This window comes from Hippichthys cyanospilos, chromosome 20, assembly GCF_059441005.1.
Source record: "Hippichthys cyanospilos isolate Australia breed blue-spotted pipefish chromosome 20, RoL_Hcya_1.0, whole genome shotgun sequence".
NCBI classification, from domain to species: domain Eukaryota; kingdom Metazoa; phylum Chordata; class Actinopteri; order Syngnathiformes; family Syngnathidae; genus Hippichthys; species Hippichthys cyanospilos.
The window spans coordinates 6,410,602-6,436,411 of record NC_142388.1 but is presented as its reverse complement, the minus strand read 5'-3'; the positions used below and the strand labels follow the sequence as shown (position 1 = coordinate 6,436,411).

Here is a 25,810-nt window from a genome sequence, read left to right as displayed (position 1 = left end):
CAGCCACTTTATTCTCTGAATATTCATCAAATCGCTCATAAATATTGATGAGCTGGCACTGGGCGCAGCGGTTGCCCAGTGGCTGCAGGGCATTGTGGGAAATTAGCCACATCACTAATTGTGATCCGCTGCCCCTTGAGCGTGTCAATCAAACTCGGAGAGGATACTTTTGGGGGCACCTGTAGCTCCGAATATGTATGCATGAAGCGGCGGGAAGAGATCGAGGGAGAGGGGAAGAGCTTGTGTGTGCGGGCACATCCAGGGCCACAAGACCGCACCGTTGCCATGGTAACCTCTACCATCAGAGCGCATGAGGCTCAGGCCAGTGATCTCGGAGAGTGATGGAGTGAGGCCGCATGAGAAATGAAATGAGCTCCATTTCAGTTCCATCCATCAGTCATTAAGGGGAAAAAAAAAAAAAAATCAACCCACCTGTCATGTATATATTTCGTAATCGACTTTAATTAGTGAATGCACTTGTATTATTAGTACATGTAAATTGTGCAACTCACACTGTCTTTACAAAGCTGTGTCTTTCTTTCAGTTATGCATTTTTTGCCGGTGACAAAACTACTAAAATTGACATTTTAATCTGTCTCCACTGCTACATTAACCCCTGGGGCAAATTTTGACCTTGATGTTTTTGATGTGTGATATCAAAGGAAAAGCATACAAAAAAAACACGAGGAGGCTAAAATATTGCATAGATTTTAAAAATTATGTTGACTTTCAAAATGCCGTCTTACCGACCCTTCTAAATGTTTACAAATGGCAGGTCTCGAGTTACACCCTGCAGATGTCAAATTTGGCCCATGTTGGGCTCATTTACTGCCATTCAAAATTGGGAATATTGTCAATCTTTGGACATGTTAAAAACCCATTGTTTTTCATGCCTTTTCCCCGATTTTTGCATTAATCCTTTCGATGGCAACTCGCTAACTTGGCGCTGTAAAAATATTTGTGTTGACACCCCAAAACCACTAAGGGGACTCTAGTTGACAACTTATGACATTTGCGAGCCTTTCAATGACTTCATTGAGTGGCTTAGCCTGACTCCCATAATGCAAAGTTCTTTCTATGCATTGTGGGACTTGTAGACAAAAGGCTTCGATCAAAGAACTAAATGTAAGCTTTTACTTTGCTGAATGAAGTGTTTTATTTCATGCAACGCATAAATTAGCTGCATATTACTGTCTGCAAAATATGCAGCATTTACAAGCTGTTAACTTTTATATTCCTCACAAAATGAAAATTCTCCAAAACGAAACAGCCGTGGAATATATATATGAAATATACATATGTATAGATAGGACTGATGCCGCTGAACATTTTGAGGGGTTGAAAGTCAAAATATATATTTATATTTGACGATGTTATGACTTTGAAATTCAGCCCAAGTTGGGGGTGGGCAGAATGATAAGTTGAAAAATAGTTACCACTACTATTAGTAATTCAAAAATAAATCTTGAAAAAATTCTTCTCAAACTAAAACATTTGGACCCCCCTGCTCTATATTCAGTTCTTTTATTCATCTTTTTGATTCACTTTGAAGGTAAACTAGAAACTTATCGACACTTGCAAGCCACTTGCTATTTCAGAAATGTTGTCCTCCACAATAATGACATCATGCCTTTCGTGCTCTTTTTTTTATGATGTGCTGTCATGTACGTACACAATATTATAGTTGAATGAATTTCTTTCATGGCTTGCACAACTCCTGTGGTTGCGTTTTGTAGTGAATATTATCATCTTACCAGTTCAAAAGAAAACAACCTGTCAATTTATACAGATTTAACCGAGCAATAAAGTCCATTTGCAGGTCATTTAAGCTCGTTTTATAATGCAAACACAGCAATTCTGCTAAAATGTGTGTTTTTTTTTTTTTTAACGTATCAATTTTTTGACATATGTAGGCCAACATGCTGTTGCTTTCTGTAGTTTAAGCAAAGACATGTTAAAATATACATTGATTTAATTATGCATGTATTATCCAATATGCATGCATATCAAAAGCTATGACCAAGGAGAGCTTTATATATTTATACACTGTGCATAGCTGTATCCTTTTCTATCTCGGTTGCCGTGGCTTCTCATGTGTTGAAAAAATCAAATATGGAATTGCAACATACGCACGGTAGGCCGCTTAAAAAAAAATAAATCAGCAAAACACCTCGTAAAAATGTGCCAAATTTCCCCGCCATCTTGTATTCCTATCACTTGATGTGACGCCCTTTGACATATCATAACATTCGCCGTTATTTCACCAGGTTGATTTCTTTTTTTTTCTCCAACAGCGCCTTGATGAATTGCATATAGCTCTGTTTGGAAATGCAAGACACAACAGTGTATTGCAGGTGAGTGAAGTCATTAATATTTCCTCTGTATCAATATCAGTGGTTGGAAGAACGTGTGCAAAAAAAAAAAAAAAAAAGTAGATGTGTGTGGAATGTGTGCTTTAGATTGACAGGTGGATGATCTCAGTGAGTAGGGCACCCCGGGATCGACTGCATAATCAGGGAGACAAAGGAGCAGAGGAAGAGATGAAGAGAGAGAGAAAAAGAGTGTGTGCGAGTGTGTGAGTGTGAAGGGGGATGAGAGAAGCGCAGAATAGTAAAATTCCCAGCGGGTTGAAGGGGTTGTGTGCTCTCGTCTCTGTTTATTTCCCTGCATCCGTTTGAAATGGTTTGTGTGTATGTGTGGGTATACTAACTCCAGGCCTGTGCTAGTGTGTGTGTGTGTGTGTGTGTGTGTGTGTATGTGTGTGTACTCAATCCTGTATGCAAACCGTCAGTGTGTGTTTGGCAGGTGTTTGATGGTTTGCAGCAGTAAATGGGTTCATTGTGAGAACGACAAAGGTTCCACATGAGGAGACTTCCCAGGTAATTACACGGGAACCGGCAAGTAAAGTGCACACACAACAATGAAGAGTTTCTCCGCTAAACAGCCACCTTCTCACACGCGTGTTGCCTTGTATTGTGGCGTGTCGGGTTGTAATGTGGCTGTTTGTCTTGCCATGAAGCAGCAGATGTGTGATCTCGGGTGAGCCTGTGCACGCGCTAGCTAGGTATCCGCTGAGCTTGTAAACAGGTTTATTTGACGGCGGTATGGCTTCGGCAAAGCAAATAAATCAAAACGGCAGCGACAAAATTGAACAGGAGCATGGAGTTGGGTCATATGAATAAAAAAATGGGGGGGGGGTTGGATATAATTTGGGTTAGAAAAAAAAATGGTACGCCTTTTAGAGCTTTTCCACACTATAAAAACAGTTGAGTTAAAAATAACCTGACAATGGGTAAAAAAAAAAGGGACGACACAATTTTTGGGTCAGTTTGACCTAGGGCTGCATAATTAATCAAATTTTAATCATGATATTGGCTGCTACAATTAATGAAGCTGATTTTCGGTGATAGTAACATCTACACTACATGTCAAATCAAGCACTTTGTCATCCTACCACCAGGTGGCAGTGTTTCCCACATGTTTGCATGACAAAAGCCTCTGCTTTTATCACCTTAATGGATTATTTACCCATGTGAAATGGCATTGAGCTTCTCACCTGATTCCTAATGAATCAGTAAGTAAATTCGGTTTGAAATGACCGAAAATGCATTTTTGACTGTTAATTGATTTAAATGTGTTTGTAAAAAACATTTTCTCTGTTTTTTTTGTTTTTTTGGGGGGGGGGGGGGGGGGGGGGGGCGGTATTCAAGTGGACTCACATATTTACTTATGGACAATGCTGGGTCATCAAATAGTCTACAGTCAAAAATGATGGGACAATAATAACAATAAATCACCTAAAAAGCACCATATGTTATTTAGCTCAACATGACCCGACTGTCTGGGTTATTAATTTCTGCTTAAATTTCACATGAAATTAATAACCCCTAAAACAACCTAAAATATTTTTTGTACAAAACAAAGAATCATTTGACCCAACATTTTGGGTTATTTGGGCGTCCGATCCTTTTTTGACCCATCGTTGGTTTATTTTTTAACCGTGTTGGGTTTTCAGAGAGTTTGATATTCATTTGGCCTAACACTTCTGTTAAATGCAAAAAAACAGAAAATGACAATAATGACCTAATAATGAGTCAAAAGGTTGGGTCTAATTGACCCAAACTTTTGGGTTATTCATTTCACCTTAAAAATTGTGTTAGGTGAACCTAAATAGTTGTCTTTTTTTTCTCTAAAACTATCAATATGGGTTAATAAATGAGTAACCCCTGAAATTGGGGTTTACATTTAAAGGAACTTGGCGGCCTGATTCTTTTTGGGCTTGCACCTTTTTAGTTAAGCTCTACTGAGCTGAACGTACCCACTGAGGCCACTTAAGGACCTCCTAGGAGTCCTTAGAGTCCACTTTAACAAGCACTGCAGCATTTTATATGGTCGAAAGTTAGATTCAGCCCAAAGGTTGTTAATGGATTGTTATGCATGACTAATAACCAGAAAAGTGTGTGTTTTAGTTTTCAGTTTCTCACAGTTGGTGGCAGGTGAATCCTCTACAGAATATTTATGGATGTTTTATTAGTTTTGATTTTGTTTAAACTTTGTTTGAATTGTTAGTTTTACGTTGTCATGGTTGTGAAATCAGTTGCTATGCGGTGACTTCGGTTACTTTGCAAACGTTGTCATAATAGTCGTGTTTGTTGCTTTGGTCATTTTTATGTGTTTACCTGCGATTCAGTATTTACGGATATGACTGGTTTGTTCTGTGTATCAGTTGCTATGCGATTACTGGTTGATTTTTTTTTTTCAATTTGCTTTATTATGTCAAATATGATTCATGTCTGACCGTAACTCGGTTTTCAATGACATGTCAGAACCTCAAGATTACAAACGCTCAAGTTGTCATGTTAAACCATCATTGACGTTTCAGGTCTAGTTCTCTAAGTCTAGTTTCCGAGTCTAGTTTACAATTCTCGCTGTGGCAACGTTGGAATTTCGCTCATGAAGACGTTCTACTTCTGTGTCCTTTATGATCCAAAATCTCTTTTCCTCATGTGCCAAGTATTTTTTCCCAATGTTTCATTTGATTTTTTTATAGGTTTGAGTAATATATTTTCTGGGCTTCCTCTTCTCATTTACTTCTTTGAACACCAACATCCCTGATCCAAGTGTTGCAACAAAAAAAAAGCCAAGAAGGTAGCAACACATGCAACGGTAATGCTTTGATGCTTTGAAGGGAGCTGTAGTGAGGTGAAGTAAGACAACGTCTAACATGATATCACACATGACAACCGTTGGACCAGAAGTTTTGAGGCAACTTTTGATATACAGTATACTTTGGATAAAATATGATGTACATTTTTCCATTCTTGTTGACAGCAGTGAAATTTTAGCTCATTTAGTGTCTATTTCATTATAAAAGGTACAAAAGCACAGTATTTAAGATTATGTTAATACTTGGGTGTTATCAGTGCATGTTACCTATAATCATGTTTCTATAATTGTAGCAATATATACATTTATATTATCCGTTCTATTTAAATGATTAGTCTTCAAAGCACACAATGTACAACATGCAAACAGCTCTGCGTTAAAAGATTATAGAGATTACACAGGAATTACGCAATTGAATCTCTTGAACCTGCTCAGAGCACACTTGCTGTGTAAAATTAGTGTGTGTTTCTGTGTGTGTTTGTGGGTGAGGGTTTTGTCTTCTGCTTGGAGAGCGCGGCGGGTTAATCTCCCCCCAGGCTGCAGTGCCAAAGTGGCGCACTCTGCTGGCTGGGACATGAACAGCTGAAAAAAGGGAAAGAGTGGTCACGCACTTTATTGGCAATGAAAAACTCAAAACAAATGTTTAAGAGAAATCATGCGCAATTTGGGTAAGGTATTACTCATGTTTGTCATTTAAAAATAGTGAATTGCCTCATCAAAGCAGTGTAACATTTGAATTCCTAGTTTGAGTTCATGCCTGATTAGATTTTATACATTTTACAAATGAATTACATTTGAGGAGAAAAATCAAATGAAAACGATAGTGCTTTCTTTGCGGTTCATTTCAAAATAAAAGGAGATGAGACCTTTGGCTTCCGTGTGATCTTGGGCAACGCTTGCGAGAACTCATGCCAAATAGAAGTTAATGAGCATCGATCCACGCGCAAACACGCATGAACAGACGCACGCGCACCAGGCCCACTGAGCCAACAGCTGCTGAAGTTAAGTTTTAAGATCAATTTTATAGCATCGCTTGCTGCTTGGTGGCTGTGGACTTTTATTAAAAAAAAAAAAAAATCATCAGTGACCGCGTTGATTAATTGCTTGGATGGGGACATTTGGGGGGGGGGGGGGGGTGGCAATATTATTATTATTATTATTATTATTATTATTATTATTATTATTATAAAGGATTATGTATCCCCAATAAGTTGAGTGGTGAGCGGCTGTCCGTTAGTGGCAGATTGGCCTTTACTGGACTATTTGAGCAGCAGCTGACACGTGTCTGCCCTCAATGAACATCTCAATTGACTTTCAGAACTAATTACGCACACAAAGAACAACAATTAAACGCACTAATTGGCAACACAAACCAGCAATGATACCCCAACGCCCATGTCTTGTTGAATTCCTCGTTGTTTTGTTTTTAACGTTTTTTTTTCTTTAAGTAGCGATCCATGAAGTTAGCCTGTGGCTAAAATTGATGTCAATTTTACTCGCCAGTCTTTTTCAATACAAACGGGGAGAAAATTGAAGTTTTAAAAAGGGTCAATAAAGATTTATTGTCTGTCTATTAGTCAATCTGTTTCTCCCTGACTGTCCATTTGTCAGCGACCACCTGTTTCCTGTTTCCTCACCTCACGCACTGCATGCATGGGCAGAAATTAATTTGCTGCAAAAACAAGGCGCTGACGCCCGGCCACATTACTCCCCTCGCCCCCTCCCCCTCCCCCCAGCAAACTGACAAGTAAATCCCCACAATTAGCAGATCCATATTAGCATATTAACCTGCCCTTCCCGTCGGTGGCGCATCCTTTATCTGGGTCAGACACCAGTTTTCTTAATTACTTTTTTTTTAAGGACAAACATTTTCTGGGCCGTTTGTTTATGATGCACGCCTTGCAGTCGTTATTTGCCTGAATAAGTTGGAACCGCATGCACACAACTCTTGCAGGACCGACATAACGGACGCCCTTGGTTGAGTGATTAAATTGAAAACAGACTCGAAAACAAGTCCCACGCATGCGCACAGAGAGAATAGACAACTCCAATTTGCTCTTTATTAATTCTAGCATTCATAAATTAACACAACACTTCTTTTTTTTCATTTGCACAAAAGTGTTTGAGCGTTAGTTTCAATATATATTTGAGTCGACTGTAAAAACATTTTAGGGGGGGCTAAAATTACTCGTTGAAACCGTTATATCGGCAATAGCACAGCAAAGCTAGATTGTTGTTTGCTCCTAAACAGTTTGGGACAAAGAAAATGTTGATTTCTGTATTAAAAATGTTGAAGCGCCAGTTTTAACATCAGCAAAACTTAAAATAGTTTAGATTAATTGCTCAACTTATTTTATTTTGTTTTCCACAGGGATGTCCGTATTGCATCATGTGTTTAGTATTTTGAAACGATGCCATATAACTCATCGTAAACCTAAATCAATATCTAATTTTTAAGCAAATCTGAGCGTTATTTTCTTCGTTCGGGTAAGTCTATTTCTGCAGTTCGTATGTAGGAGGAAGTAGGATAAAGAAATGAGTTGTGATTACAGGCTCATCAAAAACAATTCAAAGTCTCTGATAAGATGTTTCATAAAATATACACAATTTCGTTATTGTCATCAATTCTGTCATAAAATAGTCATAAATCATAAAAGCAACTATTAAAGGAAGTTAAATTTGCTCTCTTCCTGATGACTATTAGCAATATCGATTTTAAAAATTCATTTTCAGTCAAAGTTCCTGCTGTTTGTTGCTTTGATTGTCAAATCACCATATACACTGCAAATTCACACATTAACATGCATGTAATCCTCTCTGTATTGTTTTCTGACTTGCTCTAAAAATATACCAACGAACCCCGAAGCTCCCTGCAGAAAAGCAATGGGCTGATCAAAATTCTCGCCCGTGGGCTTTCACCGCGTTTTGGGCCTTTCCTTGCCTCGTCAGGCGGCAGATGGACTGGCTCCATGTCCGGAGATCAGTGCGCATCTGCTGCAAGTGCAGCTTCCAGCCCCCGGTACATACAGCAGGGCCACTATAAAGCCCAGTTAGGACCCAGATAGTCGATCGTGCAACTGTTGCATAGCTTCATTTTGGAATTGAAAAGATTTCATTAAACACATTTTCGCTGTCAAATTAAATCTTAACTGATACGTTCAAGTTTCATTTCTGCACAGCCAATAAAATTAGGAAAGCAACGATCCGACAGAATGATCAGCGCATTTTGTCTGCCCCCTCCCCACCTCTGTTTTTCATTCATCCTCATCTTGCCCCCTCCAACTCCTTACCTGGCCGGAATGCGACAACCGGCCTTCGTGGAGCTGAGGTTTTGACGCTGAGCCTGGAGGGCACATAAAAAAAACAAAAAACAACCTCGAATGATTCATTTCAATATTCAAGAGAACTATCCTTGAGAACTTAAAAATGTATATTTGTAATGGGGCTATTGGAGGCGTGTTATGTGAAAGTCTTGCTGATTCAGACGAAGAATAGGGTCCAGTGTAGTGACGTAACAGGACATTTTACAACAGTACAAAGAAATGAAAAAAACCGAGATTGAATGCACGTTAAGCCATTAATATTATTGTTGTTATTATGACAACGGTGAGGACAGGCGTGTATGCAGGAACAGATGGGAGGGTTAAATAGTTGCTTAATTAAAGTGCAGAGTCAATGGTGGCGTCTGGGCGTCAGCAGTCTGCACTTTTAATAGTATCACACGAAGAGTGGCTTTGGTTACAGCTGACGAGCAATGAAAACAAAACCAAACCAGACTGATTGGGGCTTATCTCCACTCTGCTCACTGTCCATTAGCTGAATGGGAAAGAATGTGACAGTTAGTCAGACGGTGCACGTTTCTCCCCTCCCATCTCCTCCACAGTTGCTTTTGCTCCTCTCCAGGCTGTGGCCGCGAGCTTTAGCTTCTCGCCTTCACGTTTTGTATTGCTGTTTCTTCCTAGGCTGCCCAAGGGCAACGACTATAGCTATAGGTGCTCTTTCTTCTCCTTAAACAGGCTGCAGATATCACACGGTTGCATCGGTAACGTATCCCCTTCATTCAAGTATACACAAGATAAAAAAAACAAATCTTAATTTACAAGATAAAAATCAATGAAACGAATGCAAAGAGAAGAAAAAACAGCATCATATCCTTGCAAGAGCCGCACGGCAAGCTTACGGGCGTGTGCACAGGTGAGTAAAATCACGAGGACAATAAAGGGTCCCAGAATTTGTCGAAAAAAGAAAACAAAAATATTCACTCAGAAAACAAGAATTTCTTTCAACTGAAATGTTTTGAGGGCTGGGGGGCATTGGTCTTGTTTTTCTCGATTACAAAAACACAGTCGATTTTCCAAAGCCACTAAAACAAACAATATTTAAAGAAAAAAATTATTGATTCGAGCAGTGCATGCAGTTAAAATGCTGCTTGCTTCAAATATAAATTTAAAAGAAGACAGTGGTGCAATGTTGAAAATAAAAACATTAACCGTAGCATAGAAAAAAATGTCGAAAGTGCTTTTCCAATCGATTGTTTTTGCGTAAAATCAACGAAAGTTGCATAAAAAGCAAATCGTTTTGTTTGGAAGAAAACACCAAAAATATATTGCTTCACATGCAAAAACAATATAAAATCCTCCTCCTTTGAAATGTTCCATCCAAGCAGATAGACTTCTATTGTTTTAACAATCAGAATTCGTTTTTATTTCCTCCAGAAATATTCGTCATAATACTCGAAAGTAAACTTACATTTTCGGTCGAAAATCCGCACGCGTGTGTAAAAATAAAAATGAAAAAAGGCTTAGTTAGTAAAGAAAAAAAAGATTAATCGCGCGGTGAACGCGAGCAGAGGACCACGCACGAACGGGTCAAAAAGGAAAATGTCCGCAAAAAAAAAAAAAAAAAAACGAGGAAAAATGTTGAAAGCAGCACGTGCTTCCTTATCAAGACGAAGATACAATATTTATTCCTGGTCTCCTGGGATGCCCCGCTCCGTCTATTGTCCTCCCATTCCTCAGTGCTGATGCTTAATTTTCCAAACTTCTATATTACCAAGGGACCTACGACATCAGCCGAGAAATACCCTGCAAGTACAAAATCCGTGAGCCAGCCCCGTCCGTGCAGAGGGGAGACGCTCGCCTTGCACCAGCCTTTTCCAGCCCTTATTTCCCACACACCGCTCGCGAAGGGAGACTTTTCTATTTATCGCACATTTTGGGGATTTTAACGCATATTTTTTTCGGAGAGGAGAGAAAAACAACGGGTTACTTTGGGAGAAAAACACAATGTCAGCGACCTTCCCTGGACTTGTCCACGACGCAGAGGTAAACGCTTGTTTGTGTGTTTTAAAATGGAACTAAACGTGCCGGGTTTTTTTGTTGTCGTTGCGATATTTCGATCTTTAAATTTGTGAATTTGCATTGCGGCATTTAACGGAAATTAACGAGGCAGAAAAATAGTGTGGTGAGGTTTTTTATTAGTATGTAGAGGGCGATGTGATTACTACACATTGTGAGCAATGGGTGCAGCATGAAATAATGATAAATAACAATAGAAAAGCGTGCCTATTTTACGGCAAAAAAAAAAGAAAGAAGAAAAAGAAAATAATGCTCCTGTTGCGGAGTTTCCCTCCCGGGCGTTTGGAGGTGACATCTCCTTCAGGTGGTTTAAAAGCGAGGGGGGAGAGTGTGAGTTTTGTTTTTTCGGAATGTTTTTTTTTTTTTTTTTTTTCGCGAGGAGCCAGCGGCTGATGCTAAATGACACGGTTCCCACATGCAGCCAGCTTGTCTTTCTTATCCCGCAGATACGTCACGACGGATCAAACAGCTACCGGCTCATGCAGCTCGGTTGCCTAGAATCCGTGGCCAACTCCTCGGTCGCCTACTCCTCCTCGTCCCCGCTCACCTACCCGGCGCCGGCGGGCACGGAGTTCGCGTCTCCTTATTTCTCGGCCAACCATCAGTACACTCCCCTGCACCATCAGTCCTTCCACTATGAGTTCCAGCACTCGCACCCGGCCGTGGCCCCGGAGGCCTACGGGCTCAATTCGCTGCACTCGGGTCAGTACTACCAGCAGATCCATCACGGCGAACCGGCGGACTTCATCAACCTGCACAACGCGCGCTCGGCGCTCAAGTCGTCGTGTCTAGACGAGCAGCAACGGCGAGAGCTGGGCTGCCTCGACGCGTACCGGCGACACGACCTGTCGCTCATGACGTCACACGGCTCGCAGGCCTACGGCGTCGGGATGCACCATCCGGACCAGAGATTGCTACCTGCTGCCGGCTTGGGCCTCCCGGCGGCCGCCGACGACCTGCAGGTACCGGCGCGCCTCCCACTTTGTGCATAACCAAGAAAATTCACTTTTACAGCAAAATGATACGCGATCGTCTAGTCTTCCGCGGTTTTCCAGGCTTACTGCTTTCGAAAATCAAATAATCGCAATGCATGCCCATAAATGGAGCAACATACATTCCTTGCGATGTAATTGTAAAAACCAAAAGATCAACGAAATTCTCTTCGCGACCTTTAACATCAATATCGTCTAACAACCGCCTGAATTCAAACCCTCTTTTTCAATTAAAGACATTATAAAGACAGGAATACTATAGTCGACAGTGGTGCTGTTTGAATACGTAAAAATTACAATAACACGTTTTAAAACTTTCAGTCACGACGTGTAGCATAGAGTCTATACTTGTAAGCACAGTACAATATTGTACAATCTTGTCTTATTTTACATATCGTCAAATGCACTCCAGTGTCATTGATAATTTAATGTGTTGAAGTCTAATAAGTGCTATTTAGCATAGTCTTTGTATGATGTGGTTCTGTATTGCAGCGTGGTATATCGACTGTTATTAAATGGCATTTAATAGTCATTTTCAATGATGTACCCCCAGTTAAATATTTTTTTTCAGTCAAGTACCCCCAACCAGTGCAAAATAATTTGGGATGAAGAAAAAAAAAACTGTGACGTGTTGTCCATGTCTTATATATATCAAACTTTACATTTTTTAGGGCAGGTGTATTTTATTCATCAACTTTAGAATACAGATTGCGTAACATCATCTGCTTTATTTCTGCCGGAAAATTACATCACAAATGGTAATGTCTAACTTTAAAATTTAACAACATAAAGGAATGCTATGTTTCACAAAAGAGTCACTTCAACACAATTTATCAATAATTTGCTTTATGTTTCAATTCATTTGCTCTTAATTTGAAAATAAAATTGTACTGTTCCTGTCACACCCTTAAAAAGCATTCAATTACAATTGCTGACACCTGCAGAAATAATTTTTAAAAAAAATCACATACCCCCATTTGAGAACCACCTTATAAGGTATGTTTACTAATTTACTTGATATAGCCCAATTAAAAAGACCAGTTAAATTGGTCCAATTGGTCTGGAAATATACTCCTACTGTCACTATAATCAATTAGTGTAGACTAGTCTTGTCTGCAGTGCAGTCTAGAATGGTGACCGCCCCCTCCAGATCCCATGTCCCACTGGCCTACTATTGACCCCCCCCCCCCCCCCCCCCCCCACACACACACACATACACAACCATAATTCCAAAAATATGAGTGGGAAGGCGAGCGCCAGATGTCTGCCAGTCTGCTGACTGCGCTGGGCCCTGCTATTGCGAGGAGGTCGAACGCTGCATATCATCTCGAGATCATTTGCTTGCCAGCAAGTAAGGAGGGGAAGCCCAAACCAACGTGACCGTACAACGAGTAAATGTCAAGTCTGCACGGGGCCGCGCCTCTGAAAACCAGCCGTCTTTTTTCTAAAGGTTAATTGACTGGCAGTCTATACAATCCTCGTCAAATCCGCCCTTTCTTTTTCCACGCGAACACGTGACCCGGATTTTTACATAATTCTTTAGGATGTAAAGAAGTAGTCGAGATGAAAACTCCGCCTGCGTGCGCGCGCGCGTGCGCGCGTGTGTTCGGCAAAGAAAAGCGGCGAGTTTCTCTATTCTTGCGGTCAAGGGCGGATTAACGGATCGGCCTCGAGGACACAATAGCCTGCTCGAGCACCATAAAGCACCGTAGTTTATCCAATTACCGACTTAACGTCAATCAACTTTGTTACTTATGCGGCGACATCTGAGCTCATTTAAACAAGCTTCCAGTTAAACACGACGCCAAATCGTTTCGGCCGCGTTAACCAAGGACCTTTGCTTCATTAATGCAATGTACCATAGGAAATTGTGTGTGTGTGTGTGTGTGTGTGTGTGTGTTTGTGTGTTTATATATATATATATATATATATATATATATATATATATATATATATATATATATATATATATATATATATATATATATATATATATATATATATATATATATATATATATATATAATTTACATTAAGGGAAATCTTAAACGTGCAGCACAGTTTCAGGCCTTTATCGGGGCAAAAGAAAGAAAGAAAGAAAGAAAGCAAAGGATCCGTGAACCTGAGCTGGCACAAGGCGTGAACGGAACAGATGCGCCTATGGTTCCGTGGAGCCCACTGTCATCTTTTGAGCGCCTTAAAGAGATTTTCATGCCGAACAAAAGCAACTGCCACACCTTTCCCCCGTCACTAAGCTAATTCATGCAAGACCTCTGCGTTTTGTATATTGATTTTATAATCACTTTAGCTTCGCAATGGAATAAAAAGAAACAGAAGCGGAGCTGGTTTTTATGTATAGCCTGCATAGCCACCCCAAAAGACGAACTACAACAAGCTCGCTTTTCCCCACGTGAATATAATCGGGGGGTTTCTGCGTGGGTGCAGGCCTCGAGGCTCGCACGGGGGATTAAGTGTTTCTGAATGAAAAGAGCTTGTTCTTCTTTCTTGATGACATTGTTGATAGTGCTGATCTGGACCAAAATGGCGGCGCTCTCAACATTTGCACATAGGCCAGTAAATCCACAACAGGTTGGATGTGTGTAGTCTACATATTTTTACTTATAAACTGACATGGCTTCTTAACCTTCCTTGTCCACTTTTAAAATGGTTGATTGTTTATTGTGTATAATGAAAATAATATTTTGCATTAATATTGCTATCATAAACTGCTGTGCAATTTTATATTGTATGATTATGCTATTTTAATGATGCAGTGTAACACATACAAAATACTCACAAAATAGCAATTAGTAATCATTTTTCATCATTTATTTGATGCATGTTTTACTTGATAGCAGTGGTTCTCAATATTCAAAAAAGACAAAACTGTGCTGTGCCATCCATATCTGATTTATTGAACTTTAGAACAGCATTTTTTTGACTGTATTTCATTTTGCAAGTCCATAGATAAACCGTGTAACATTATCTGTTTTATTTCTTTCATATCATGAAAAGCTAAATTTTCAAAAAAAAAAAGGCCATCAACATTTTTTGCAAAGAAGTCATAACAGAATTTATATGTCGCCTTATGTTCTAATTAATTTGCTCTTAATTTGTAAAGAAAATTACTGTTCCTTTCAGGGCATTAAAAGCATTCTGGTTTGTTGATGCCTCCAGAAGCCCTATTAAAATATCACGTTTTTTAGAACCTGGTTTTCGAGTAATTTCCTCTTGAGAATGATTGGCTGTGATACATTAGCTTGAGTGTAAACTACCCAATAATAGTTCAATTTTCTGTACTAATTTAACGCTATCAAATTTAGGCCCTTGCATAAAGTAAAAACATACAAACATCCGGCAACATTTGCAATGTTATAGGCTACTCTTTAATATTTTATTTCTTTGACAAGTCATTGCGATATTATGCATGAAAACATTTGGCTAACCGTTAGAAGATTCACTTCTTTTACGGACACGCGATACATATATTTTATTTGCAAAGTGCAGATGCGCTCCACCTGTTGTCTCCACCTATCAACAACCATTTTGATCCGTTGCTATAACGAGCGCGTGTCTCCACAGGGCTCCATGGAAGCGCAGTGTGGGCTGGTGCTCAACGGCCAAGGGGGCGTCATCCGGAGAGGTAAGAACCACTTCCGCTTCTCCTCTCGTCTGATGCCTTGCGTTATTGTATATACCCCAGGCCGTGAACACTCTCGATCTGACATGATAAAACAAGACAAAGAGCAACCAGACAAACACGCCGGAACACCCCACTCGTGTGCTGACAGCATGTTACACACGTCACTTGCTTCCTATTTCCGGTCTGAAAATATTTAACAGACACGTTGAGATGAGTTTTTGTTTGTTTGTTTGTTTTTTGTAGCATGCTAATTTGAATGCATTCGCAGGTTGTCACACACGTCTTTCTTTATATGTAAACGAATGTTACTGGTGATATTTAAAAGTTGTGGTGCAATTAAAACTATTTTAGAATGCAGATAAAAATACCATGTATCCACAGTATTCTGGCCATCTGCATAATAATTTTTAATCTAATAAGAAACAAAAATGTCACATTTTTCAACAACAGTAATATTCATTTTAATTGGGGTTATTTAAAAATGCAGCACAACAACATATTTTGGGGGTGGTTCAAATCAAACAGTAATTTAAGTTGGAACAACACGTGAGCAAAATGTTAAACATTTTGAATTGCCTAACCTACATTTGTATCAGGTTTTAATTCGTTTCAGCGTGTGTGATTGCATGCGATATATTTTGTGTATGTTTTGAAAAAATATGATTAATTAATTTCACCCTGATATTTTGTTAAAAACAGAATTTCCCAACGCTTGGATTCAATTTGATGTAACTGTATTTGATCAGAATACAATACGAGCCAATCTAGTTTGGTTGTTCTTGTTTAATCCGAAGAAAATACACCGTAGGTCGAGTTTTATTTTAAGAGGACTCGCATTTGTTGTAGAAACGTTGTTTAAAAATGAAGACTCCGGTTTGTCTTTTTTTTTCCAAGCGTGCGTGCGCGCGCTTGTGTGTATTTGTTGGGGAAATAGTCATCCCGTTATGCTTTTCCATACGGAGTGTAAAGCCGCGTGTCTCCAGTTTAATTTTTCATCCGGCCTTCTTCGGTGTTGGGGCTTTTCTCTCGGATTGACGCGGGAATCCCTCCGCTATCACATTCGGTTAATGGTGCGCAGTATTTGGCCCTGAGCTCAGCCGCCGCAACCATCACAACCAATAATCTTTGCTTTAGCTCGCACTCCCGTATCGATAGCTTCTCTCGCCTCGGGCGCACGCTTTGATATGCTAATGAGGAGCGGGGCCCCGGATTCAGCCGAGATCATATTAATGTTGTTCTTTCTGACTGCGGCTTTGCAGGCATGAATATTCACGTTTTTTTTCACCCCCATCAGAAGAAAATCAGTCAAGAAACGCGCTCGCTATACTTAATAGCCGTCTGCGCTTTTAATCGCCTCACTTCCGGTTTGGAGCGTTACGTCACCGCGTGCACGCGCTGACTGCGAGCAAATCGCGCGCGCTTGTAAGAAGCTGTAAACATTGTTGTTCGACTATGAGAAGAATGACATTTGGCCCGTGTTCTTTTTCTTTAATTTTCGGCAAACTGGTTTTAAAACAGGCGCTTGATTCCGCGTGTGATCCCGCCCGCCGCTCGCGCCGCAGCCCGAGGCTACTCTCCGTTGCTTAAATACCGTTATCGCCTCTGGGCCCGCACGCTCCACTCGCTGCACTAGCAGCAATAGCTCGTTTCGATTGCCCTTGGCAACATAAAATACAAACTACTTTGTATCAAAACATTTTTAGGGGAATTAATACGATGTGAACTTGCAGAGGCGCGCGCGCCCCCCTGTCAGGGCGCGCGAATCTGACAGACAGGTCACATATTGGTACGGAACCGGACCCGCGCATGCGCAGTGCCAATCTGGGTGCTCTGTCCGCCGGGTCGCTGTCCAGGTTCTGAAATCAAATGCCGCTAAAGCTTCTTGTATGTTCAGCTGACTCCCCGTGGCCAGGAAAGGAAAACAGGCCGCTCCATTTGTGCTCATGGTAAATAATACATTCCGAGAGCCAAAATGTAGGTTAGAAAGCCTTAGTTGGTGGCCAAATATGTCCACGGTTGCACCCCCCACAAAAAAAAGACTGGCGTGGGCTCCTCCGCCTGCAGCCTTGGCCTAAATGGCATCCGTTCCTCCATTTCCATCACATCGTGGCCTGATAACAAAGCGACACACCCCGCTGTTAGATTTGATAATGAGGCGGATGAATAATAGAATATAGCCCACAGTACATCAGACAGCGGCAACCTTGCGTTTCAGCTGCTTGGCACGTTAGTTTAAGTGAAAGTTGATTAATAATAGGGCTCCTCAGCGAGAGCAGTCAATATTATCCAGGAGGAAAGCGGCGAGACTCATTCAGATGCAGTTAATAATGCGTAAGAGCCTTCGCTCCGATGATTTATTCACGTTTTAGCGAGCACAACTTAGTCAACTCGGTGGTGGATAAAATAAGGCTTTTGTTTGGATTGAAGCAGACAGATCCCAAGTACAAATATTACTTCCAAGCACGCCCGCACATACAACTACATCTACATATATTTACGTTGTGAAAAGTTAGCCATGGACTGCATGGGATAAGGAAGGATATTTGCAATATACTCTAAAAAGTGAAGAATTAAAAATAACCTCGTTTTGAGTTGAATCTCAAGGTTATAAATGCAATCTTTGAAAAAGGGTCAAATGAAGGGCCTTACTCCAGAAATAGTTGGGTCAAAAATAATCCAAGTCGGGTTTAAAAAAAACATAAATAATCTCTAAAATGTGTTTTGTATTTTTTATTTTACCCATTTGGGTTTTTTTTTGACCAAGCTGTTCTTAGAGTCTCAAGGGCAATCAAACAAATATTTTGAGGCAATAGTGTCTGTCATAATATTAAAAAAAAAAGACAAACAAAAAACCAAAACATAAACAAATACATCAATAAATAAATGGGATATAACTGGATTAGAAGTTTGGTTCAGAAACTATTCAATATATAAACATTTTAAACATTTCATATATGGTTGCATATATTTATTTTTAGGTGTAACCAAAAAGATAACAACATTGCATGCTTTCTTTTCATTTAATTTTGATTTTTGAATATTTCATTTGCAATTCTATTTGTCACTTTACCAAAGCCCAGTATCTTACTTTTTAGGGCAAATTGACTTAGAGTATATTATAATTCTGCACTAATTGAATTAATTGCATTATTATCATTACTCAAATGTTCTCGCCATACTTGGTTTTGGATAAGTAGACTAGATTTGCTCTATCACAACTTGTGTCACAGTCCCCCCCCCAAAAAAAAAAAAAAAAAAAGTTGTTGTTGTGGTATTTTTGTTGTAACAAAATCATCTCTGATTTCCGCGCAGGGGGAACTTGCGTGGTGAATCCGACAGATCTATTCTGCTCGGTACCAGGTCGACTGTCACTACTCAGCTCCACCTCTAAGTACAAAGTCACCATCGCGGAGGTGAAAAGAAGACTGTCACCGCCGGAGTGCCTCAACGCCTCTCTACTGGGTGGAATACTGCGCAGGTTCGTGCAAGAATGACACAAATGTGACAGCCCAGATGACTTTTCGGGTGGAGGGGACTCGAGACGCCGCTTAGGTACGCCTGCGCTGACGATCCCATATGAAATCGTTTTGAAGAAGGTCACGCATCGATTGGCCGTCTACTTCAGTGATCTTGCGTTGGAGGGGCGGCAGTAATCGCTGGAGATGGCAGAGCACTTTTTAAACGTTAATCTATCTAATGAACATTGAAGAGCCGCTACATGATTCTTTGTAGAGCTCAGATAAAAGGGAGGATATGCTGCTAGAGTAGCTATTGGTGAGCCGGAGCCAAACCAGGCAAGGATTAGAGGAACCAGAGGGTTGGCTGTATTATTGATGGGCTGGGGAGAAGGACTTAGAAACGTGGTCAAATGAGGTGACTGATGCACCCGAAAGAAAAACCACAACAAGGGTATTAAACATACAGTAAATTCATAGTATAGTATAGTATAGTATAGTATAGTATAGTATAGTATAGTATAGTATAGTATAGTATAGTATAGTGTAGGTATGATACGTAAGTATGCCATAATTAATTAAGGTCATCCTTGGTGATATTAACAATGAAAAAGGCAAGCACAAGTCAAATCAAGCACTTTGTCATCCTACCACCAGGGGGTAATGTTTCCCGCATGTTTCCAAGGCAAAAGCCTCTGCTTTTCTCAGTCTAATATATTATTTACCAGTGTGAAATGGCGTTGAGTTGGAATAAATTCGGTTTGAAATGACCGAAAATGATATTGTGGCTGTTAATTGATTAAAAAATGCTTTATTATTATGATGATGATGATGATTATTATTATTATTAGTAGTAGTAGTATTATTATAAAACATGGTTGGGACAATAAATCCCAAGGCCTGGAACCTTATCTATGGAAGTGGAATATTTTTTTAGCAAATTTTCTTAGATTTATAAACAAGTAATATATGCCATAAACCCCCCCCCCCCAAAAAAAAAAAAAAAAATCAGTAGTGAAATGGTTAGAAGAGGCAGGAAATTGTAAAATAGTAAATGGACTTTCACTTATAAAGCACTTTTCTACCTTGACTATGTGGAATGTCATTTTTTGGATTGCTTGGAAAATCATATTTTGAAACTTTTTTTTTTTGATAAATAACAACAACTCAGATCAAAATGACCCAGGAATATCAATGCTGTTTTTCAGGGGGAGATAACAAGAAATCACAAGATTTGTTCATTTACAAGCAGCCCGTCTCAAATAGTGGAGCGGGCCCCCCTATTAAAAGTTAACATATCTTGAAAGTTTATTTATCTTGCTTTTTTTGTTGTTATTAATGTTTAAAAGGGTGCAACTTTTCTTTTTCCTACGGCCTATTGATTTGTGTCCATTTTGTCTCAGAAAGACAGTTAATTCCATCCTAAACATTTGAGACATTATTGGTAGATTAAATGAGCGAAAGATAAAGACAAAAAACAAATGTCCACTACAGTGGACACAATTGAATAGGCTGTATCTCAAAAGCAGATAATTATCCTTTTTTTTTTTTTTTTTTTGGCTTGCATGTGTCATTATATAAGACAAAGCTTTGTTTGCAAATTAGCACAGTTTGATGAAACTCAATAAAACCCCAAACGCTCACCGAGTTGCGTCTCAACATAAGTCGAACGAGACGTCGGCAACGTATATTGTCACGTTTCCGAATCGGACGTAAAATGAAAATGACAGGGATCTAAAATAGCATGTATTCAACCAAAGATAAACGACAGCCGCAAAGAAACTCGAGGGGAATTACACCCTGAAAGCGCATTAAATATGCAAATGCGTTTGATTAAAGAAGTGACGGTTACACGCAAGGTGACACGTTTTAATTTATTCCGACTTTCATTTCCTATAATGGCGTTGTCATAATAATAGAATGAAATCTCGTCTATATATCCCTTTGTCGATACCGCGCGTATTTTGGAACAATTCCCAAGAAACAGAAGCTCCAAACCCGCTAAAAATATGCAAGACGTGACGTGAAATTTGCTGACTTCCGCAGAGCCAAGTCAAAGAACGGCGGCCGGTGTCTTCGGGAGAAATTGGACCGTCTCGGCCTCAACCTGCCGGCGGGACGGAGGAAAGCTGCCAATGTCACACTGCTCACCTCCCTGGTGGAGGGTGAGTTGCTTTTGATGTTTTCATTTTAGAAATGCCTTTTTTTTTTTCCCTTCCCTTTTTTGCTCCGCATCCCTCTCATCAGTCTCTGATGTGTGCATGCAGGAGAAGCGCTCCACCTGGCAAGAGACTTTGGCTACACCTGTGAGACAGAATTTCCCAGCAAGGCGGTGGGAGAACATTTGGCCCGCCAGCACAACGAGTCAAAAGAGACCAGCGCGCGAAAGAAAATGGTTCTGGCTACAAAGTGAGAAGCGCGCACGATACGCGCATACAAAAACAGTCACTCAAACTTTTAATCCCGCGACGGAAGTTTTCAAATTAAGAGCAAAGGATTTGGAACAGGAATCAACTCAATGCTCGGTTGTGCGCTTCGATTTTTTCAGACCAATACCAGTATGAGTAATCAGCCCTTTAGTAGTCACTGATACCGATACCAAAGACCGATACTATTGGGACTTTGGGAGTCATTTTAAAGGTTTTCCTGGCAATGGCAATTTTCTATGATCATTTTGGATTATTATTATACTAGTGGTGCGCAGTTCCAATCTGATCATAAATCTGAACCACTGATTGGATTGCAACTTTGTCTTTATTTGTTTAAAAAATACACTTTTGCCCCGAGAAACAAAAAAATAATCGACATTGTCCTCTAGATAGTATTGCACTCCTATACTATAAATAACGCTTTCCTCAATAAAACACATTGTGATCACTTAAAAAAATGCAATCACATCTTTTGGGATGCTAACATTTAAGCTATTTCATTCATTTCCATCAGGCAAATCTGCAAGGAGTTCCAGGACTTGTTGAGTCAAGATCGTTCTCCTTTGGGCTCCTCGAGACCGACACCCATTTTAGACCTGGACATCCAGAGACACCTTACACATTTCAGGTAACCAACATGTCTGACAACAAATAATTTATATATATATATATATATATATATATATATATATATATATATATATATATATATATATATATATATATATATATATATATATATATATATATATATATATGTACTTTTTTTTAGGGAAATATGTGCTGATGTTGCTGATTTTGCTTCAGTTTCCAATTAATTTGCTCTTAATTTGAAAAAAGAAATGTACTGTTGCCGTTACATGTTAAAAGTTGTATTGAAAACAATATGGATGAAAAAAAACTGTATGCCTGCAGAAAGCCTGTTCAAATCTCCCCCCCTCCCCCCTCAAAGTGCCTTCAAGTACCCCCTGTACCCCTATTTGAGAACCACTGAACTAAAGTAAAGGAGGAGGGAGCCCGTCGGCCTGTTAGAAGAAAGGTCACGAGTGATGTCACGTCACCCTCAAGACATAGTTTTATCAAAACTCCGTTAGCTAACATGACAAAGGACCCGGAAAGCATTTTGAAGTTTGTGTTCCCTTCTTTCCAACAGCCTAATCACTCACGGTTTCGGCACGCCGGCCGTTTGCGCGGCTCTCAGCACTTTCCAAACGGTCCTGAGCGAGATGCTCAACTACCTGGACAAAAACTCGAGCGGCAAAACCAGCGGAGCGGCCGACCAACAGATTAACGGCAGCTCGGAAAAGTCGCAGCTCCGCAAAGCAGCCGAGCCGCAGAGCAAAGACGGAAAAACCGAAAAGACTGAGTAGTCCCCACCCGCCTGCTCGCTTGTGCCTTGGAGCTGCGTGTATGTGTGTGTATGTGTGTGTGTGTATTTATCTATTTATTTAATTATTTATTTATTTATGAAATTGGACATTCCACCGTCATTGTGCCATGGGCAAAGGCAAGCAAGGCTTTCAGGCCGTTTGAATGTGCTGAAACAATAGAAAACCACAAAAATCGGATTTATTTTGCGCCGGTTGGCGAATTACGGGGGTCACCAACCTTTGTTGATGATTGTAAAGGGCTACCAGTTGGGTGAACACTTTGAAAATAACAAACATCCTCATGTTGCTCATTTTATTATTAATAATTAATGACAGTCATCTATGTGAAGAAAATACTTATAACATTTATAAAAGCCCCTCGAGGTCTGAGTTTTTTTTTGACGATTTCAATTGATCAGGATCATTATCGGGCTTCTGCTGATGAGCTGAGCATTTGAATCGGGTGTGTTGGAGAACGGAAACATCTAAAACAAGCAGGATAACGGCCCTTGGGGGCGGGGTTTGAACACCACTAAATTAATCGGGTATTATAACTAAACAAGTATCAAATTAATTGATGATTATCTTTGTTTTGCGATTAATACTCTGAATTTTAGGTTCTCGCCAGTGAATATTCTCCAATTTGCAAGTTCTTCATGTAAACAAATTATCTTGGTCTTGAATCCATGACATATTTGCAAACAATTGCTTTTAATCTGGAGAAAAATCAACATTATAGCACAGTCAGTTTGAAGTCATGTCCTGTTTCTGAATGAAAGGATGGAAATGACTTTTTTTTTAATCTGATTCTCTGAAACCAAATAATCAACCACAAAAAAAAATCTGTTATGAAAATAATCCTTAGTTACTGCCTCTATTTTAATCAAATAAATATATTATACCAGAATTTCTTTCTATAAACCCCAGCCGGTGTTGACAGTTTAAAAGATCAATTTGAAAAGATTCCATATTGTATTTGGTATATATTTGTATACACGCATCGAACAATACTGCAGAGCGCCATTTTGGTGACCCCTGATCTAAAATATTGCAATATGAATCAACTCTTTGAAAAAAAACTATCCCAACCTTTTCTAAAAGCACAAGTGAGCCTCCTTGATTTTATGTTTGTTTGTTTTGCGACGCCGCCACCCCACAAAGCCGTCAGAATTTGATACGTCTGAATTTCACAATCAGTGCCACAGCAACTTTATGTGTTTACCATGTGAACGGCCCATCATTCGAGACGCGTGTGTGAAAATGACTGTTTTACGAATCGGGATTCGGCTGGGGTTAGGGTGGTAAAATCACAACGGGTCCAAGTCAGCCATTTTGTAACAGTGACTCAGCAAGTACTATTTCCTGTGCATGTCCGTGTCTATCTTTGTACACTCCAAAAATCACAGGTTTAGCCGACACAAGCTCATGAACATTTGTAAAGATATATATAAATATTTAAATGACTTTTCTTGTAGGATTTGGACTACATATATGTTAAACCGCTACATTTTAAAAATGCTGGTGTTCAATAAATACAAGTTGCTATGTGTTCTATTATTTACTCGGGCCTCAATGTGTGTTACATTCAAACGCATACACACTAACAAGCACCGTGGATATATAAATTAAAGACCAAAGTTCAAAGTAAACAAGTTCAACTCATTCATGCTAATTGACAATGCTAACATTACAATCTAAAAGCTTTCTTCTCAAAGATGTGAAGCGAGGCGCTACCTACGTTCAAAAAGCTTTTTTGTTTGCTTTCAGCCTGAGTGACTTTTGTCAACTTAACTGCTTAAATGAATATAAAGAAAAAACAGGTGATAAAACGGAGAGCGGTGCAGATGCCTGCTGGCATCTGGATCCCGCTTCTGTAGATTGTGTATACTTGTTAATATTCCAGTCATTTAAAAAGGAGGTCACGCTCACTATGTGGCATTAAAATACAAAATCCGTCACGTTCGCCGAGGCACCTGCACCGCTTTGTCACATTCACTCAATATCGGGAAGCTTCGGGTGGGAAAGTGATCTATCGGCGAAGACAGTGATATGTGAAGGAAAGGTGTGCCGTGGGTGTACGATTGACATATTCTACAGGTTTGCCGCTATTGTTAGATTTCACACTTGTATAGATGTGGCAGGAAGGATTATATGGAAAACAACAACTCACTTTTAAGCAATAAGTAGAATTCTACAGAAATATCAATATACAATTGATAATACCCTAATATACATATATATTGGAATATCAGATTTTCCAAATGACGTCATGACTTCAACACATGCCTGCATTTTTAGAATTATAAGCAGCACCGATATATTTTCAATAGGACTTTAACATAATATCGACGCACGAGGATTGCCAGAAGACTGCACCAACACAACAGTAACACGCCTGATCGGTTCACGCTGATGTCCAGTGTGTGCATTTATTGATTTATTTTTTCTGCCTTCAGAAATCACAGCTAGAATTGAGTTTGTATTCTTAATGGCTACTTTCACATAATCCGGTGGAGATTGCCCCTAGTGGCTAGTAAAAAAAACTGCAGATATGCTGCACTGGACTATCAACTGCAGGGTTCAAAGCATGAGAAAAAAGTAACGGCTTGTATCCCGAAACTTACGGCATGTATAAATGTGTATATAGAGCCAAGTTAACATTTCATTGACATTTCTGACAAGATGATGAAGTAAATATTTGATGAAAAAGATTTTTAAAAATGCAAGCATGTTTAGCATTCAATCATCTTGTTGTAGACTCAGTAATGAGCACATGTTTGTTCACCTTTCTGTTTGTTTTCTTTGTTGTTGTTTGGCGTTAACAGGGAGGAACAGAAGAACTCTTCTTCATAGCTTGCGGGGGTTTTCCTCATTAGATCACCTTGTTCACGGTATATTCTTTTGAAAAAAAAAAAAAAACGTCTTTTAATGCAGTGCTCCTTGCCCAGCCAGTCAAAATGTGTATTTTTTTCACAGCCTTTCATGGTAAAATGTAGGAATAATATGGCTACAGTTGCAACAACGTAATTTACGGGAATTTACTGGGAAAAAAACAAAACAGTTCTCATTCTGGCATGTATGCCACCTGTGGACTTCATGAAAAAAAAATATGAATATGCTGATAGGGAGTTTGTGATTCTCAGCACCGTGTTATTGGTATAAAATTGCAGAAGATAAAGAATCTACATTATACCCAGTATTGTTATAGTGCATGTCTAGTGGTGTTGCTGCACCGTTTGTGTTACAATACCACAATAAACAGGCACAGTTTCAGTCTCAAGATAAGCTGTATTGGCATGGAGTGACAGCATATAAAGTAAAGCAACGGTGGCGGTCCACAAGAGAGAAGAAAAAATACTTTAAAACACAAATAATAAGATGCGGACAGTATACCCCCC

At 39.6% G+C, this 25,810-nt stretch overlaps 1 protein-coding gene and 1 long non-coding RNA gene across 6 annotated transcripts in view; one reads left to right on the top strand and one right to left on the bottom strand.

Annotated features, from left to right (window-relative positions):
• The window catches only part of tfap2d (transcription factor AP-2 delta (activating enhancer binding protein 2 delta)), a 71,378-nt gene extending 47,405 nt beyond the window's left edge, over positions 1-23,973 (top strand). For 2 of the 5 annotated variants that reach the window (XM_088404155.1, XM_088404157.1), the window contains 9 exons: positions 2,295-2,354; positions 2,806-2,879; positions 10,970-11,485; positions 15,098-15,158; positions 18,471-18,636; positions 20,660-20,778; positions 20,881-21,022; positions 21,557-21,670; positions 22,196-23,973. In XM_088404155.1, coding sequence (XP_088260281.1) covers positions 11,003-11,485; positions 15,098-15,158; positions 18,471-18,636; positions 20,660-20,778; positions 20,881-21,022; positions 21,557-21,670; positions 22,196-22,412 — 1,302 coding nt within the window. In that variant the 5' untranslated portion in view covers positions 2,295-2,354; positions 2,806-2,879; positions 10,970-11,002 and the 3' untranslated portion in view covers positions 22,413-23,973. Of the gene's footprint in view, positions 1-2,294; positions 2,355-2,805; positions 2,880-9,130; positions 9,361-9,985; positions 10,491-10,969; positions 11,486-15,097; positions 15,159-18,470; positions 18,637-20,659; positions 20,779-20,880; positions 21,023-21,556; positions 21,671-22,195 lie in introns of those variants that run through there. The other 3 variants (XM_088404153.1, XM_088404156.1, XM_088404152.1) reach the window with 3 other exon arrangements.
• LOC148407109 (uncharacterized) lies at positions 5,461-10,261 on the bottom strand. The gene is made up of 3 exons (XR_015863891.1): positions 9,916-10,261; positions 8,457-8,509; positions 5,461-5,748 (listed from the first exon to the last, which is right to left on the bottom strand). It is a non-coding gene; the product is annotated as an uncharacterized LOC148407109 (long non-coding RNA).
• Positions 23,974-25,810: the final 1,837 nt, after the last annotated feature.